Source organism: Kogia breviceps, chromosome 7 (genome assembly GCF_026419965.1).
Source record: "Kogia breviceps isolate mKogBre1 chromosome 7, mKogBre1 haplotype 1, whole genome shotgun sequence".
Taxonomy (NCBI): domain Eukaryota; kingdom Metazoa; phylum Chordata; class Mammalia; order Artiodactyla; family Physeteridae; genus Kogia; species Kogia breviceps.
The window spans coordinates 100774374-100793418 of NC_081316.1; the positions used below are offsets into that span (position 1 = coordinate 100774374).

General features: G+C 38.0%; 1 protein-coding gene across 1 annotated transcript in view; it reads right to left on the bottom strand.

Annotated features, from left to right (window-relative positions):
* Positions 1 to 3753: 3753 nt before the first annotated feature.
* BTG4 (BTG anti-proliferation factor 4) overlaps positions 3754 to 19045 on the bottom strand; it is a 33145-nt gene continuing 17853 nt past the window's right edge. Inside the window, exons 4-5 of the mRNA XM_059069496.2 lie at positions 5641 to 5839; positions 3754 to 4255 (exon numbers count right to left, since the gene is read on the bottom strand). Of these exons, the coding sequence (XP_058925479.1) occupies positions 4073 to 4255; positions 5641 to 5839 (382 nt within the window). The 3' untranslated portion in view covers positions 3754 to 4072. The remainder of the gene's footprint in view (positions 4256 to 5640; positions 5840 to 19045) is intronic.

Consider the following 19045-nt stretch of genomic DNA (forward strand, 5'->3'; position numbering starts at 1 on the left):
CTGATACCAAAACCAGACAAAGATACTACAAAAAAAGAAAATTACAGACCAGTATCACTGATGAATATACATGTAAAAATCCTCAACAAAATACTAGCAAACAGAATCCAAAAAAAATATTAAAAGGATCATACACCGTGATCAAGTGGGATTTATCCCAGGGATGCAAGGATTCTTCAATATATGCAAATCAATCAGTGTGATACACCATATTAACAAATTTAAGAATAAAAACCATATGATCATCTCAACAGATGCAGAAAAAGCTTTTGACAAATTCAACACCCATTTATGATAAAAACTCTCCACAAAGTGGGCATAGAGGGAACTACCTCAACATAATAAAGGCCATATACAACAAACCCACGGCAAACATCATTCTCAATGGTGAAAAACTGAAAGCATTTTCTCTAAGATCAGGAACAAGACAAGGATGTCCACTCTCACCACTATTATTCAACATAGTTTTGGAAATCCTAGCTACAGCAATCAGAGAGAAAAAGAAATAAAATGAATACAAATTGGAAAAGAAGTAAAATTGTCACTGTTTGCAGATGACATGATACTATACATAGAGAATCCTAAAGATGTCACCAGAAAACTACTAGAGCTAATCAATGAATTTGGTGAAGCTGAAGGATACAAAATTAATGCACAGAATTCTCTGCATTCCTATACATTAATGATGAAAAATCTGAAAGTGAAATTAAGGAAACACCCCCATTTACCATTGCAACACACAGAATAAAATACCTAGAAATAAACCTACCTAGGGAGACGAAATACCTGTATGCAGAAAACTATGACACTGATGAAAGAAATTAAAGATGATACCAACAGATGGAGAGATATGCCATGTTCTTGGATTGGAAGAATCAATATTGTGAAAATGACTATACTACCCAAAGCAATCTACAGATTCATTGCAATCCCTATCAAATTACCAAAGGCATTTTTTATAGAAGTAGAACAAAAAACCTTAAAATTTGTATGGAGACACAAAAGACACCAAATAACAAAAACAGTCTTGAGGGAAAAAAACGGAGCTGGAGGAATCAGACTCCCTGACTTCAGACTATACTACAAAGCTACAGTAATCAAGATAATATGGTACTGGCACAAAAACAGGAACATAAATCAATGGAACAAGATAGAAAGCCCAGAGATAAACCCACGCACCTATGGTCAACTAATCTATTACAAAGGAGGTGACGACATACAATGGAGAAAAGACAGTCTCTTCAATAAGTGGTGCTGGGAAAACTGGACAGCTACATGTAAAAGAATGAAATTAGAACACTACCCTAACACCATATACAAAAATAAACTCAAATGGATTCGAGATGTAAGTGTAAGAACCAGACACAATAAAACTCCTAGAGGAAAACATAGGAAGAACACTCTTTGACATAAATCAGAGCAAGATCTTTTTTGATCCACCTCCTAGAGTAATGGAAATAAAAACAAAAATAAACAAATGGGACCTAATGAAACTTCAAAGCTTTTGCACAACAAAGGACACTACAAACAAGACAAAAAGACAACCCTCAGAATAGGAGAAAATATTTTCAAATGAATCAATGGACAAAGGATTAATCTCCAAAATATATAAACAGCTCACGCAGCTCAATATTAAAGAAACAAACAACCCAATCCAAAAATGGGCAGAAGAATTAAATAGACATTTCTCCAAAGACATATAGATGGCCAAGAAGCACATGAAAAGCTGCTCAACATCACTAATTATTAGAAAAATGCAAATCAAAACTACAATGAGGTATCACCTCACACCAGTTAGAATGAGCATCATCGGAAAATCTACAAACAATAAATGCTGGAGAGGGTGTGGAAAAAAGGGAACCCTGTTGCACTGTGGGTGGGAATGTAAATTGATACAGCCACTATGGAGAACAGTATGAAGGTTCCTTAAAAAAGTAAAAATAGAATGACCATATGACCCAGCAATCCCACTACTGTGCATATACCCTGAGAAAACCATAATTCAAAAACATTCATGTACCACAATGTTCATTGCAGCTCTATTTACAATAGCAAGGACATGAAAGCAACCTAAGTGTCCATCAACGGATGAATGGATAAAGAAGATGTGGCACATATATACAATGGAACATTACTCAGCCATACAAAGAAACGAAATTGAGTCATTTGTTGAGACGTGGATGGATCTAGAGACATCATACAGAGTGAAGTAAGTCAGAAAGAGAAAAACAAATATCATAAGTTAACACATGTATGTGGAACCTAGAAAAATGGTACAGATGAACCAGTTTGCAGGGCAGAAGTTATGACACAGATGTAGAGACTAAACATGGACACCAAGTGGGGAAAGCCGCAGGAGGGTGGGGATGGTGGTGTGCTGAATTGAGCAATTGGGAATGACATGTATACACTGATGTGTATAAAATTGATGACTAATAAGAACCTGCTGTATAAAAAAATGAATAAAATTAAATTAAAAATTTTAAAAAAGAAAGGTGAATCAAAATAGATTTCATGTATAGAAAACATTGATGAGCATTCATTGAATCAGTTGAAATATAGAACTAAGAAAAAACAACTATTAAGAATAATTATTTCAGGAGAGAACTTAAGTGTTAAACCTTGACATTAAAAACGTTGCATTGGGCTTCCCTGGTGGTGCAGTGGTTGAGAGTCTGCCTCCCGATGCAGGGGACACAGGTTCGTGCCCTAGTCTGGGAAGATGGCCGCTTAGCCTGCGCGTCCGGAGCCTGTGCTCCGCAACGGGAGAGGCCACAACAGTGAGAGGCCCGCGTTCCGCAAAAAAAAAAAAAAAAAAAAAAAAAAATCCAGGTTGCATATTTGAAAGTTACCAAGAGAGTAAAAACAGTTCTCATCCCCCCCCGAAAAAAAGTAACTATTTATGCTGACAGACGTTAACTAGAGTTATTGTGGTAATCATTTCACAATGTATACAAATATCAGATCATGTTGTGCACCTGAAACTAATGTTATATGTCAATTATACCTCAATTTGTAAAGTGACATGGAAGATAAGGGGCAAAGCAAAAAATGAAGAATGCTAATTTCTGCAGCTTTCATAGTAACAAATAAGCAATACTGTATTTTATTTAAGTGTTAAAGACTGTTCTGGCCTCCTGGTGTTCCTTTTTTTAAACCATAAAAGAAATATTTAAATAATAAAATACTCTGTGGTAGAAAATCTTATGACTATTTCAACAACTTTCAGTTTCACTTTAGGTTTCTTTTTTTTTCTAAGGTCAAGCAAAATTAAATCTAAATATCTATCAAGTAGCTCCCGTAGTATGGTTTTCTTATTAAATTGTCTATATGTCAATTCTTACATTTATATGTATATAAAGGATCACTGGAAAGATGGTCACCATTTAATGTTAATAATGGTAATTTCTGGTTGGATGGGAGGGATTTTTATTTCCTTGGTACTATGCTTTTTTCTGCTTCACTTGAATTCTTCATAGTGATATATATCATCCACAAAATGTCATAATTAAGGCTATTATGAGGTTTAGAAATAAGCTAAATTTTTTAAGGGAATGATGTCTTAAAAAGTAGTTTTCAAACAAGCTCTTACTGACCTTATAAAATAGAACAGTAATGGCAGGTAATAAAGTAGAACCTGAATACTATGAGGATCACTCTTCCCTAAATGAAGGTCTACATTTTTTTTAATGGCTAATGATAAACAAGAACTTTTAAAACTTTCTTGCAACAAACTCAACTAAGAAGGTATTAAAAACACAGCACGTTTATTTAAACTGTTACTCTTCATAATGCATTGAATCTTATCACCGGTTAATATCTTCATTCTATTACCTTATTGGGTACATTCATTAGTATTATATAAAGCTTCATATAAAATTAAAGAATTAAAAGTACAGCTAAGAACACAGTCATGATCTTCATGAGAGGATTCACCATCATGCACCCTAGTCCCTAATGCAGTTATTTTTTCTGTTTCCTGGGCCTCTCGAGCTTAGTTAGACTTGTTTTCATTTCAGAGAAAATAAAGTGGCTCTGCTGAGCTCTACCCCACGAGGGCGCAGCCACTGCACTATCGGTGTGTGTTGACCCAGTGGTACCTGTCCACCCGGTGCCCGGCAGCAGGCCTGTGACCCTTAGGGATATTATGCAATGCATGATAAGCATTTCCTAGGAGGCCCATTCGGCCATCCCCCATATTCTTTTTTGGGGGGATATGGAACCAAGATTGAAAGGGCTGTTTCAAGTTTTCAACCTGGGGAGAAAAAAGAAGAAAAAAGGAGCATGATGATTTTCTGTAAACTGATAAGCCGCTTCTAAGGATTAAATATAAACCCATAACTCACAGGTTCAACCTTTCAAAAGCATAGGAAATACAAATGAATAGAAATCAAAATAGATCATTATCTTTGGAAAATTAAGTTGCATTGGAGGGTATGAAGTAAGTCATTTCATATCTTTTAACAAAATTCTTTAGTCCAACCAAGAATTTTAAAAACAAAAAATTTAAAACTTTATTCAAATTAGTATATATTCCTGTGTTCTCTCCTACCTGATTCCCACCTCGCTCAACCCCAAACTATCTAATCACAATCTCTGGGGTTGAGGTCTAGAAACACCCATCTTAAACATCTCAGATGACCAGTATAAATGTTTTGCAGACCACACTTTAAAAGGACATTGTTCTAAAAGAATGTAGCTGACTACAGATCTGATCCTTAGATTAAGAAGATCTCTCTAAGCATAAAAATAGAAATAAGGGCAAACATTTTACTACATAATTTTAAACTTTACATATAGAACTAAATATAAACTACATATATAGTTTAGAAAACTAAACAAGCTAATGGAAAAAAGTTTGCCAGTAATATGACAAGGGGTTAAAATATTTCTAACCTTTGAAAAGCCTTTAATAACACATTAGGACCTCAAATGATAAATGGGTGAAGGAGAAAAAACTCATAAGACGGTAAGCACCTACAACATTTAGGTACATGGAGTTTTTGTTTTAATGTTTAATTTAATAAAAATGATATTTTTCAATGAGAATATCCAATTTTAGGGAAAATGATAAACACTTTCACATAGAGCTGGTAAGACTACAAACAAAGACATCTTTCTAGAAGGTACTTTGTCCTGCGTTAAGAACTCATAAAATATCCATAAACAATGACCCAGTAATTACATGTCTGAGAATCAAATCTCTAGAAATAACTTAGAATTCTGACATCTCTGTAAAAATTAGCTTTTTAAATATCACAACTATGTGAAAACAACCTAGATGTCTTCCAATAATACATTAGCTAAATAAATTATAAGGGAAGTAAATGATTTAAAATGTAAAATATTTAAATTGCTTTAACGTGTCAATACATAAGTGATTAAGAAAACAAATTTACATACATACAAAGGGTCAGAGATTCTCCCTAAATCAGTGAGCATTCAGCCAAGTAGAGGGTATAAAGAGAGAGAAGGAAGAAAAAAAGAGAAAAAGTTTTGCCAGAATATTATTGATTTTAATCTTTATAATCTTTCCATATTTTCCAATTATTTGTTTCTTTGCTTGTTTACAGTAAGCATACTCTTTTTAGAATTAGAGTAGAAAAAAAATGTACAGAGAAGAAATGGAGAACACTTTACCTGATAAATACTCTTTGGATTGCTGACTTTAGGAATTATCTGAGGTTCTTTGTTACAACTTTCTTCATCAGAGGAAGTGCCAGAGGAGTAGTCTAACGTGGCTCTATTAACAGCATCACTGATTTGTTGGGATAATTCCCATTCCTCCCATCTGTCTTTGAAAGAAGCAATTGTAAATGGATGATTTTTCTCACCATACCTAAGTAGGAAAGGAAAATAAAGCATTCATTAGGGATTCAAATTCTCACAGGTTTTATCTCTAATCTTTCCTAGAAACAACTCAGTAATTTACAAGAAGAGTTATTTTTAAAAAAAGAAAACAAATTCTGAAAGCTTGGCCAAGATAGTGGAGTAGGAAGACCCTGAGCCTACCTCCTCTCATGGGCACACCAAGATTACAACTATTTAGAAAGCAACTATTGATGAGAGACTGGAATCAAGCAGAAAAGAGTTCTACAACTAAAGTTATAGAGAAGGAACCACAATGAGACCAGTAAGAGGGGTAGAGTCACGGTATAGGTCAGACCCATACCCTTGGGCGAGCAACACACAAGTGGGGGGCTAATTACAGTTGTAGAGTTTCTCCCGAAAAAGCAATGGGTCTGAGCCCCACATGGAGCTTCCCAGACCAGGGATCCTGTACCAGGAAGATGAGCACCCAGAATGCTTGGCTTTGAAGGCCAGTGGGGCTTACTTTGGGAAAGTCAGAGAGCTGTGGGAAATAGAGATGCCACTCGTAAAAGGCCCACACAAAATCTCCAGGACCCAGGGCAGAAGCAGTAATTTGAAAGGAGCCTGGGTCAGACCCAGCAGCTGATCTTGGAGACCTTCCAGAAGAGGCAGGGGGCAACTTGAGCTCATCCTGGGGACACAGACACTGGCAGCAACCATTTGGGGGAACTTGTTCTACCACTTGGACATTCGTGCTGGCAAGCGCCATTTTGAAATCCTCCCTCTAGCTTATTAGCACCAGGACCCAGACCCACCCATCAGCCCATCAGCACCAGTGCTGAGATGCCTCAGGCCAAGCAACTAGCCAGATGGGAAAACAGCCCCACCTACTAGCAGGCACACAGCCTTAAGACCGCCTGAGCCCACAGCTGCCCCAGGATGCAGCACTGTCCAACAGAGGGCCCAGGGCCTGGCCCCACACACCAGTGCACCAGGACTAGCCCCAGGACCCACAGGGCCCTTCAAGCAGAGACCCTAGGCCCCAGCTCTGCCTACCAGTGGGAAGGAATTGGCCCTAGGACGTCCTGGACCCTGCCCCCAACCACTATCAATGAGCCAGCACCAGCCTAGGGAGGAACCTCACCCACCAGTGGACACCCTCAAGGCCCCTGGGCCCTGGCTTCCCAGCCCACCCACCAGCAGCCTAACATCAGTTCCAAGATCACCTGGGCCCAGGCCCCACCTACCAACAGGCCAACACTAGCTCTGAGACACCTTGGGTCCCTCAGCCAGCCATTCGGGGATCCAGCCCCACCTACCAGCAAGCCAAAACAAGCTTTGGGACACCTCAGACCCTGTAGTCAGCTATGTCAGGGAGCTGCCCCACCCCCCAGCAGGCCTATACCAGCTAACTCTAGGACCCACAGGCCCTGCAGCCAGAAATCTCAGGACTCAGCTCTAGTGAGCCAATGAGCCAACACTAGCCCCAGCACCCTCTCAACTACAGCCCAACCCACTGGCAGGCCAACACCAGCTCCAGGACACCGTGAACCCCCTCAGCCAGCCACCTTGGGATCTAGCCCCATTCACCAATGGGTCAGCACCAACTCTGAGACACTCCAGAATGCACAACCAGTTGTATCAGGAACTGACCCCACCCACCAGCAGGCTGACACTAGAACTGGCAACCTCAGCCCCACAACCACCAAGGCCAGAACCCAGCTCTGCCCATCAGTGAGCCAGCACTAGCCCCGGGACCCCTTACCCATGGATCTGCAGCCAGTTGCCTCATAACCTAACCCCACAAGCAGCAGCTAGCAGCCTCCATACAAGGCAGGGCCTGGCAACCAACCAGATCGGGGACCAGCCCCACCTACTAGACCACCCCCAGTAGTCAGTCCACCACAACATAAGGACCCACACAGCCCACATAGGGGACACCCCTAAAGCATATAGCTCTGGTGACCGGAAGAGAGTGCACTGCTGGGATGCACAGGATGTCTCCTACAAAAGGCTACTTCTCCAAAGCCAGGAAGTGTTATCAACCAACCAGATACATACAAATAAAAACAAATTAGGCAAAATGAGGAAACAGAGGAACATGTTCCAAATGAAGGAACAGGATAAAACCCCAGAAGAAGAATTAAGTGGAGAAAGGTAATCTACCCAATAAAGAGTTGAAGGTAATGATCATAAAGATGAACAAAGAACTTGGGAGAAGAACGTAGGGAAATAGTGAGAAGTTAAACAAAGAGTTAGAAGATACAGAGAAGAACAAAGCAGAACTGGAGAATTTCACTGAAGTGAAAATACACTAGAAGGAATCAACAGTAGATTAGATGATACAGAGGAACAGATCAGTGAGCTGGAAGATGGAGTAACAGAAATCACTGAAGCTGAAACAGAAAAAAAGAATAAAAAGAAATTAGAATATTTTAAGGTATCTCTGGAACACCACCAAGCATGCTAACATTCGCATTATAGAGATCCTAGAAGGAGAAGAGAAAAAGGGTCAGAGAATATACTTGAAGACATAATAACTGAAAACTTCCCTACCTGGCAGAGGAAATAGATATCCAGGTCCAGGAAACACAGAGATCCTCAAACAGGATCAACCCAAGGAGGACCACACCAAGATACATTGTAATTAAAATGGCAAAAATTAAAGATAAAGAGAGGATATTAAAAGCAAGGGAAAAGCAACAGGTTGCATATAAGGGGGCTCCTATAAAGCTATCAGCTGACTTTTCAGCAGAAACTCTGCAGGTCAGAAGGATGTGTTGCAGTATATTTAAAGTGATGAAATGAAAAACCTATGGCCAAGAATATTCTACTTGGCAAGGCTTACCCTCAGATTTGAAAGAGAGATCAAAAGTTTTACCAATAAGCAAAAGCTAAGAGTCCAGCATCACCAAAGCAGCTTTACAAGAAATGTTCAAAGGGGCTTTGCTAAGCAAAAAAGAAAAACCACAACTAGAAAGATGAAAATTATGAAAGGAAAAAGCTCACTGGTAAAGGCAAAATATACAATAAAGGCAGTAAGATCAACCACATACAAAGCTAATAGGAAGGTTAAAAGACAAAAGTAGTAAAATTGCCTAGATCTGCAATAAGTAGTTAAGGGATACACAAAACAATTAGATGGAAAATATGATGTAAAAAACCAGTAATCATGAAGGAGGAGGAGTAAAAATTCAGGGTTGTTAAAATGCATTTGAAATTAAGAGATCAGCAAGTTAAATAATGACATATATAGATGGCTATATATAAACCTCATGGTAACCAAAAATTAAAATCCATAATAGATACACAAAAAACAGAAAGAAATTTGAACATAACACTAAAGATAGTCATCAAATAGCAAGGGAAGAGAGAAAAGAAGAAAGGAACAAAATAACTACAAAAACAACACAAAAACAATTAATAAACTGGCTGTAAGTACATACCAATCAATAATTACGTTAAATGTAACTGGAATAAATGTTCTAATCAAAAGACTTAGAGTGACTGAAGATACAAAAACAATACTCATATATATGCTGTCTACAAGAAACTCACTTCATATCTAAAGACACACATACACTGAAAGTGAGAGGACAGGAAAAGGTATACCATGTAAATAGAAATGAAAAGAAAGCCAGGGTAGCAATACTTACACCAGACAAAATAGACTCTAAACAAAGTAGACTTTAAAACAAAAGCTGTAACAAGAGACAAAGAAGGACATTACATAATGATCAAGGGATCAATCCAAGAAGAAGGTATAACAATTGTAAATATATATGCACCCAACATAGGAGCACCTAAATATGTAAAGTTAATATTAACAGAGATAAAGGGACAACTTGACAGTAACACAATAATAGTAGCGGACTTTAACTCCCCACTTATATCAATGGACAGATCATCCAGACAGAAAATCAAGAAGGAAACACTAGCCTTAAATGACACAGTAGACCAAATGGACCTAACAGATATCTACAGGGCATTCCATCCAAAAGCAGCAGAATACACATTCTTTTCAAGTGTACATGGAACATTCTCCAGGACAAATCACATGCTAGGCCACAAATCAATGCTCAGTACATTTAAGAAGACTGAAATCATATTGAGCATCTTTTCTGACCACAATGCTACAAAACTAGAAATCACTATAAGAAAACTGCAAAAAAAACCCCACCCCACAAACATGTAAAGGCTAAACAATATAAACTAAACAACCAATGGATCATTGAAGAAATCAAAGAGGAAATCAAAAAATACCTGGAGACAAATGAAAACAAAAACACAGTGATCCAAAAATCTATGGGACGCAGCAAAAGTAGTACTAAGAGGGAAGTTTATAGTGATACAAGCCTACCTTGGGAAACAAAAGTCTCAAACAACCTAACCTTACACCTAAAAAAACTAGAAGAAGACAAATAAAGTCCAAAGTTGGTAGAAGGAAAGAAATTATAAATATCAGAGCAGAAATGAAATAGACAAAAAACAAACAAAAATATAGATCAATGAAACTAAGAGGTGGTTCTTTGAACAGATAAACAAAATTGATAAAACTTTAGCCAGACTCATCAAGAGAAAAAGAGAGGGCCCAAATCAAAAAAATCAGAAATAAAAAAGAAGTTACAAACGATAAAAAGATCACAAGAGATTACTATGAATAACCATATGCAAATAAAATTGACAACCTAGAAGAAATGGACAAATTCCTAGAACTGTACAATCTCCCAAGACTGAACCAGGCTGAAATAGAAAACATGAACAGACCAATTACCAGTAATGAAATTGAATTAAAAATGGGGAAAAAAAAGAAACTCACAACAAACAAAATTCCAGGACCAGACAGCTTTACAGGTGAGTTCTAGCAAACATTTAGAGAAGAGTGAACACTTATCCTTCTCAAACTCTTCCAAAAAATTGCAGAGGAAGGATCCCTTCCAAACTCATTCTCTGAGGCCACATCACCCTGATACCAAAACCAGACAAAGATATCACAGAAAAAAATTACAGGTCAGTATCAGTGATGAACATAGATGCAAAAATCCTCAACAAAATATTAGCAAATCAAATCCAACAGTACATTAAAAGGATCATACACCATATCAAGTGAGATTTATCCCAGGAATGCAAGCATGGTTCAAGAACTGCAAATCAATGCAATACATCACATTAACTAGTTGAATAAAAGATCCTATTATCATCTCAATAGATGCACAAAAACCTTTCAACACTACTCAACATTCATTTATAATAAAAACTCTCCATAAAGTGGGTATAGAGGGAACATCTCTCAACATAACAAAGGCCATATATGGTAAGTCCACAGCTATAATCAAACTCATCATAAAAAGCTGACAGCATTTCCTCTAAGATCAGAACAAGACAAAGATACCAACTCTCACCTCTTTGATTCAACATAGTATTCAAAACTCTAGACACAGCAATCCAACAAGAAAAAGAAAAGGAATCCAAATTGGAAAGGAAGAAGGAAAACTGTCACTGTTTGCAGATGACATGATGGTATACATAGAAAATCCTAAAGACACCACCAGAAAACAATTTGGTAAAATTGCAGAATACAAAATTAGTATACAGAAATTTGTTGCATTAATCTGTTACATTTCTACACACTAACAATGAACTATCAGAAAGAAATTAAGAAAACAATCTCATTTACCATCACATCAAAAAGAATAAAATACCTAAGAATAAATCTAACTAAGGAGGTAAAAAGATCTGTACTCAGAAATTTATAAAACACTGAAGACAAAAACAGATGGAAAGACATACCATGTTCATGGATTGGAAGAATTAATATTGTTAAAATAAACATACTACCCGAGGCAATCTACAGATTCAGTGCCATCCCTATCAAAATACTAATGGCATTTTTCACAGAACTATAGCAAATAAATCTAAGATTTGTATGAAAACACAAAAGACCCCAAATAGCCAAAGCAATCTTGAGAAAGAACAGAGCTGGAGGTATCAAGCTCCCACATTTCAGCCTATACTACAAAACTCTGTTAATCAAAACTCTGTGACAGTATGATACTGGCACAAAAACAGACACATAGATCAGTGGAAGAGAATAGACAGCCCAGAAATAAACCCATGCACCTATGGTTAATCTATGACAGAGAGGCAAGAATATACAATGGGGAAAAGACAGTCTCTTCAATAAGTGGTGCTGGGACAACAGGGCAGCTACAAGTAGACAATGAAATTACAACAGTTTCTCACACATATAAACAATAAACTCAAAATGGATTAAAGACCTATATGTAAGACTGCAAACCATATAAACTCCTAGAAGAAAACATAGGCAGAACCCTGATATAAATTGTAGTAATATTTTTTTTTGGATCTGTCTCCTAAGGGAAAGAAAACAAAAACAAATCGGACCCAATTAAACTTAAAAGCTTTTGTACAGCAAAGGAAACCATCAAAAGCAAAAAGATAACCTACTGAATGGAAGAAAATATTTGCAAAGGGATTAATATCCACAATATACAACTCAACATGAAAAACAACAACAAACAAACAACCCAGTCAAAAAGTGGATAGATAGGATTGATTCAAGATGGCAAAGTAGAAGGACGTGCTCTCACTCCCTCTTGTGAGAGCACCGGAATCACAAGTAAGTGCTGAACAATCATCGACAGGAAGACACTGGAACTCACCAAAAAAGATACCCCACATCCAAAGACAAAGGAGAAGCCACACTCACATGGTAGGAGGGGTGCAATCACAATAAAATTAAATCCCATAACTGCTGGGTGGGTGACTCACAAACTGAAGAACACTTACACCACAGAAATCCACCCACTGGAGTGAAGGTTGTGAGCCTCATGTCAGGCTTCCCAACCTGGGTGTCTGGCAACAGGAGGAGGAATTCCTAGAGAATCAGATTTTGAAGGCTAGAGGGATTTGATTGCAGGACTTCGACAGGACTGGGGGAAACAGAGACTCCACTCTTGAAGGGCACACAGAAAGTGGTGTGCGCATTGGGACCCAGGAGAAGGAGCAGTGACCCCATAGGAGACTGAACCAGACCTACCTGCTAGTGTTGGAGGTTCTCCTGCAGAGGCGGGGGTGGCTGTGTCTCACCATGAGGACAAGGACACTGGCAGCAGAAGTTCTAGGAAGTACTCTTGGTGTGAGCTCTCCAGAGTCTGCCATTAGCCTCACCAAAGAGCCCAGGTAGGCTCCAGTGCTGGGGCACCTCAGGCCAAACACCCAACAGGAAGGGAACCCAGCCCCACCCATCAGCAGACAAGCAGATTAAAGTTTTACTGAGCTATGCCCACCAGAGCAACACCCAGCTCTACCCACCACCAGCCCCTCCCATGAGGAAACTTGCACAAGTGTCTTAGATAGCCTCATCCACCAGAGGGCAGACAACAGAAGCAAGAAGAATTACAGTCCTGCAGCCTGTGGAACAAAAATCACATTCACAGAAAGATAGACAAGATGAAAAGGCAGAGGGCTATGTACCAGATGAAGGAACAAGATAAAACCCCAGAAAAACAACTAAATGAAGTAGAGATAGGCAACATTCCAAAAAAGAATTCAGAATAATGATAGTGAAGATGATCCAGGACCTTGGAAAAAGAATGGAGGCAAAGATTGAGAAGATGCAAGAAATGTTTAACAAAGACCTAGAATAATTAAAGAACCACAAACAGAGAGGACCAATACAATAACTGAAAAGAAAAATACACTAGAAGGAATCAATAGCAGAATAACTGAGGCAGAAGAACGGATAAGTGACCTGGGAGACAGATGATGAAATTCACTGCTGTGGAACAAAATAAAGAAAAAGAATGAAAAGAAATGAAGACAGCCTAAGAGACCTCTGGGACAACATTAAACACAAAAACATTCACATTATAGGGATCCCAGAAGGAGAAGAGAGAGAGAAAGAAACCTAGAAAATATCTGAAAAGATTATAGTCAAAAACTTCCCTAACATGGAAGGGAAATAGCCACCCAAGTCCAGGAAGCGTAGAGAGTGCCTGCCATACAGGATAAACCCAAGGAGAAACATGCCGAGACACATAGTAATCAAACTGGCAAAAATTAAAGACAAAGGAAAAATTATTGAAAGCAGCAAGGGAAAAAGGACAAATAACATACAAGGGAACTCCCATAAGGTTAACAGCTGATTTCTCAGCAGAAACTCTACAAGCCAGAAGGGAGTGGCATGACATATTTAAAGTGATGAAAGGGAAGAACCTACAACCAAAATTACTCTACCCTTGGGGCTTCCCTGGTGGCGCAGTGGTTGAGAATCTGCCTGCCAATGCAGCAGACACAGGTTCGAGCCCTGGTCTGTGAAGATCCCACATGCCGCGGAGCAACTGGGCCCGTGAGCCACAATTACTGAGCCTGCGCGTCTGAAGCCTGTGCTCTGCAACAAGAGAGGCCGCGATAGTGAGAGGCCTGCGCACCGCGATGAAGAGTGGCCCCCACTTGCCACAACTAGAGAAAGCCCTCGCACAGAAACAGACCCAATACAGCCATAAATAAATAAATTAATTTTAAAAAAAAATTACTCTACCCAGCAAGGATCTCATTCGGATTCAATGGAGAAATCAAAAGCTTTACAGACAAGCAAAAGGAGAAATCAAAAGCTTTACAGACAAGCAAAAGCTAAGAGAATTCAGCATCACCAAACTAGCTCTACAACAAATGCTGAAGGAACTTCTCTAAGTGGGAAACATAAGAGAAGGAAAGGACCTACAAAAACAAACCCAGAACAATTAAGAAAATGGTCATAAGGACATACATATAGATAATTACCTTAAACGTGAATGGATTAAATGCTCCAACCAAAAGACACAGGCTCGATGAATGGATACAAAAACAAGACCCATATATATGCTGTCTACAAGAGACCCACCTCAGACCTAGAGACACATACAGACTGAAAGTGAGGGGATGGAAAAAGATATTCCATGTGAATGGAAATCAAAAGAAAGCTGGAGTAGCAACACTCATATCAAATAAAATAGACTTTAAAATAAAGAATGCTACAAGAGACAAGGAAGACACTACATAATGATCAAGGGATCAATCCAAGAAGAAGATATAATAATTATAAATATATATTCACCCAACATAGGAACACCTCAATACATAAGGCAACTGCTAACATCTCTAAAAGAGGAAATCAACAGTAACACAATAACAGTGGGGGACTTTAACACCTCACTTACACCAATGGACAGATCATCCAAACAGAAAATTAATAAGGAAACACAAGCTTTAAATGACACAATAGACCAGATAGATTTAATTGATATTTATAGGGCATTCCATCCAAAAACTCCAGATTACACTTTCTTCTCAAGTGTGCATGGAAAATTCTCCAGGATAGATCACATCTTGGGTCACAAATCAAGCCTCAGTAAATTTAAGAAAATTGAAATCATATCAAGCATCTTTTCTGATCACAATGCTATGAGATTATAAATCAATTACAGGGAAAAAAAGCATAAAACACACACACACAGAGGCTAAACACTATGTTACTAAGCCAAGAGGTCACTGAAGAAATCAAAGAGGAAATTTAAAAATACCTAGAGACAAATGACAATGTAAACACAATGATCCAAAACCTATGGGATGCAGCATAAGCAATTCTAAGAGGGAATTTTACAGCAATAAAATTCTACCTCAAGAAACAACAAACATCTCAAATACAGAATCTAACGTTACACCTAAAGGAAGTACAGAAAGAAGAACAAAAAATCTAATGTTAGTAGAAGGAAAGAAATCATAAATATCAGAGCAGAAAAAAAACAAAAAAAAATAAAGAAAACAATAGCAAAGATCAATAAAATAAAAGCTGGTTCTTTGAGAGATAAACAAGATAGATAAACCATTAGCCAGACTCATCAAGAAAAAGAGGGAGAGGACTCAAATCAATAAAATTAGAAATGGAAAATAAGTGACAACAGACACCACAGAAATACAAAGCATACTAAGAGACTATTACAAGCAACTCTATGCCAATAAATTGGACAACCTGTAAGAAATGGACAAATTCTTAGAAAGGTATAACCTTCCAAGACTGAACCAGGAAGAAATAGAAAATATGAGCAGACCAATCACAAGTAATGAAATTGAAACTTGATTAAAAATCTCCCAACCAACAAAAGTACACGACCAGATGGCTTTACAGGTGAATTCTATTAAACATTTAGAGAAGAGCTAACACCCATACTTCTCAAACTCTTCCAAAAATTGCAGAGGAAGGAACGCTCCCAAACTCATTCTGTGAGGCCACCATCACCCTGATACCAAAACCAGACAAAGATACTACAAAAAAAAAGAAAATTACAGACCAATATCACTGATGAATATAGATGCAAAAATCCAAAACAAAATACTAGCAAACAGAATTGAACAACACATTAAAAGGATCATACACCACGATCAAGTGGGATTTATCCCAGGGATGCAAGGATTCTTCAATATATGCAAATCAATCAATGTTATACACCATATTAACAAACTGAAGAAGAAAAACAATATGATCATCTCAATAGATGCAGAAAAAGCTTTTGACAAAATTCAACACCCATTTATGATCAAATCTCTCCAGAAAGTGGGCAGAGAGGGAACCTACCTCAACATAATAAAAGCTATATATGACAAACCCACAAACATCATTCTCAAGGGTGAAAAACTGAAAGCATTTCCTCTAAAATCAGCAACAAGACAAGGAGGTCCACTATCACCACTGTTATTCAACATAAAGTCCTAGCCACGGCAATCAGAGAAGAAAAAGAAATAAAAAGAATACACATTGGAAAAGAAGAAGTAAAACTGTCACTGTTTGCAGATGACATGATACTATACTTAGAGAATCCTAAAGATGCCACCAGAAAACTACTAGAGCTAATCAATGAATTTGGTGAAGTTGAAGGATACAAAATTAATGCACAGAAATCTCTTGCATTCCTATACACTAATGATGAAAAATCTGAAAAAGAAATTAAGGAAACACTCCCATTTACCACTGCAACAAAAAGAATAAAACACCTAGGAATAAACCTACCTAAGGAGACAAAAGACCTGTATGCAGAAAACTATGACACTGATGAAAGAAATTAAAGATGATACCAACAGATGGAGAGATATACCATGTTCTTGGATTGGAAGAATCAATATTGTGAAAATGACTATACTACCCAAAGCAATCTACAGATTCAATGCAATCCCTATCAAATTACCAATGGCGTTTTTTATAGAAGTAGAACAAAAACCCTTAAAATTTGTATGGAGACACAAAAGACCCCAAATAGCCAAAGCAGTCTTGAGGGAAAAAAACGGAGCTGGAGGAATCAGACTCCCTGACTTCAGACTACACTACAAAGTTACAATAATCAAGACAAAATGGTACTGGCACAGAAACAGAAATATAGATCAATGGAACAGGATAGAAAGCCCAGAGATAAACCCACGCACTTATGGTCAACTAATCTATGACAAAGGAGGCAAGGATATACAATGCAGAAAAGACAGTCTCTTCAATAAGTGGTGCTGGGAAAACTGGACAGCTACATGTAAAAGAATGAAGTTAGAACAGTCCCTAACACCAAACACAAAAATAAACTCAAAATGGTTTAGGGACCTAAATTTAAGATGGGATACTATAAAACTCTTAGAGGAAATCACAGCAAGATCTTTTTTGATCCACCTCCTAGAGTAATGGAAATAAAAACAAAAATAAACAAATGGGACCTAATGAAGCTTCCAAGCTTTTGCACAGCAAAGGAAACTACAAACAAGACAAAAAGACAACCCTCAGAATGGGAGAAAATATTTGCAAATGAATAAACAGACAAAGGATTAATCTCCAAAATATATAAACAGCTCATGCAGCTCAATATTAAAAAACAAACAACCCAATCTAAAAATGGGCAGAAGACCTAAATAGACATTTCTCCAAAGAAGACATACAGATGGCCAAGAAGCACATGAAAAGCTGCTCAACATCACTAATTATTAGAAAAATGCAAATCAAGACTACAATGAGGTGTCACCTCACACCAGTCAGAATAGCCATCATCAAAAAATCTACAAACAATAAATGCTGGAGAGGGTGTGGAGAAAAGGGAACCCTGTTGCACTGTGGGTGGGAATGTAAATTGATACAGCCACTATGGAGAACAATATGGAGGTTCCTTAAAAATCTAAAAATAGAATTAACATATGACCCAGCAATCCCACTGCTGGACATATACCCAGAGAAAACCATAATTCAAAAAGACACATGCACCCCAATGTTCACTGCAGCACTATTTACAATAGCCAGGACATGGAAGTAACCTAAATGCCCATCAACACATGAATGGATAAAGAAAATGTGGTACATATATACAATGGAATATTACTCAGCCAGAAAAAGGAATGAAATTGAGTCATTTGCAGAGGCGTAGATGGATCCAGAGACTGTCATACAGAGTGAAGTAAGTCAGAAAGTGAAAAACAAATATCATATATTAACGCATATATGCGGAACCTAGAAAAATGGTACAGATGAACCAGTTTGCAGGGAGAAATTGAGACACAGATGTAGAGAACACACATATGGACACCAGGGGGGGACATTGGTGTGGGGGAGTGTTGTGATGAATTGGGAGATTGGGATTGACATATATACACTAATAAGTATAAAATAGATAACAAATAAGAACCTGCTGTATAAAAAATAAATAAAATAAAATTCAAAAAAAAATGTGCAGAAGACCTGAATAGACATTTTTCCAAAGAAATGGACATACAAATGGCTAACAGGCACGTAAAGAGATGCTCAACATCTTACATTATTAAAGAAATGCAAATCAAAACAATGAGACAGGGCTTCCCTGGTGGCGCAGTGGTTGAGAATCCACCTGCCCATGCAGGAGACATGGGTTCGTGCCCTGGTCCGGGAAGATCCCACATGCCGCAGAGCGGCTGGGCCCGTGAGCCATGGCCGCTGAGCCTGCGCGTCCGCAGACTGTGCTCCGCAATGGGAGAGGCCACAACAGTGAGAGGCCCGCATACCGCAAAAAAAAAAAAAAAAAAAAACAATGAGACATCATCTTACAACTGTCAGTACGGCTATCATCAAAATGTCTACAAATACCAAATGTTGGTGAGAACATGGAGAAAATGGAACCCTTGTACACTGTTGGTGGGAATGTAAATTGGTGCAGCCACTATGGAAAACAGTATG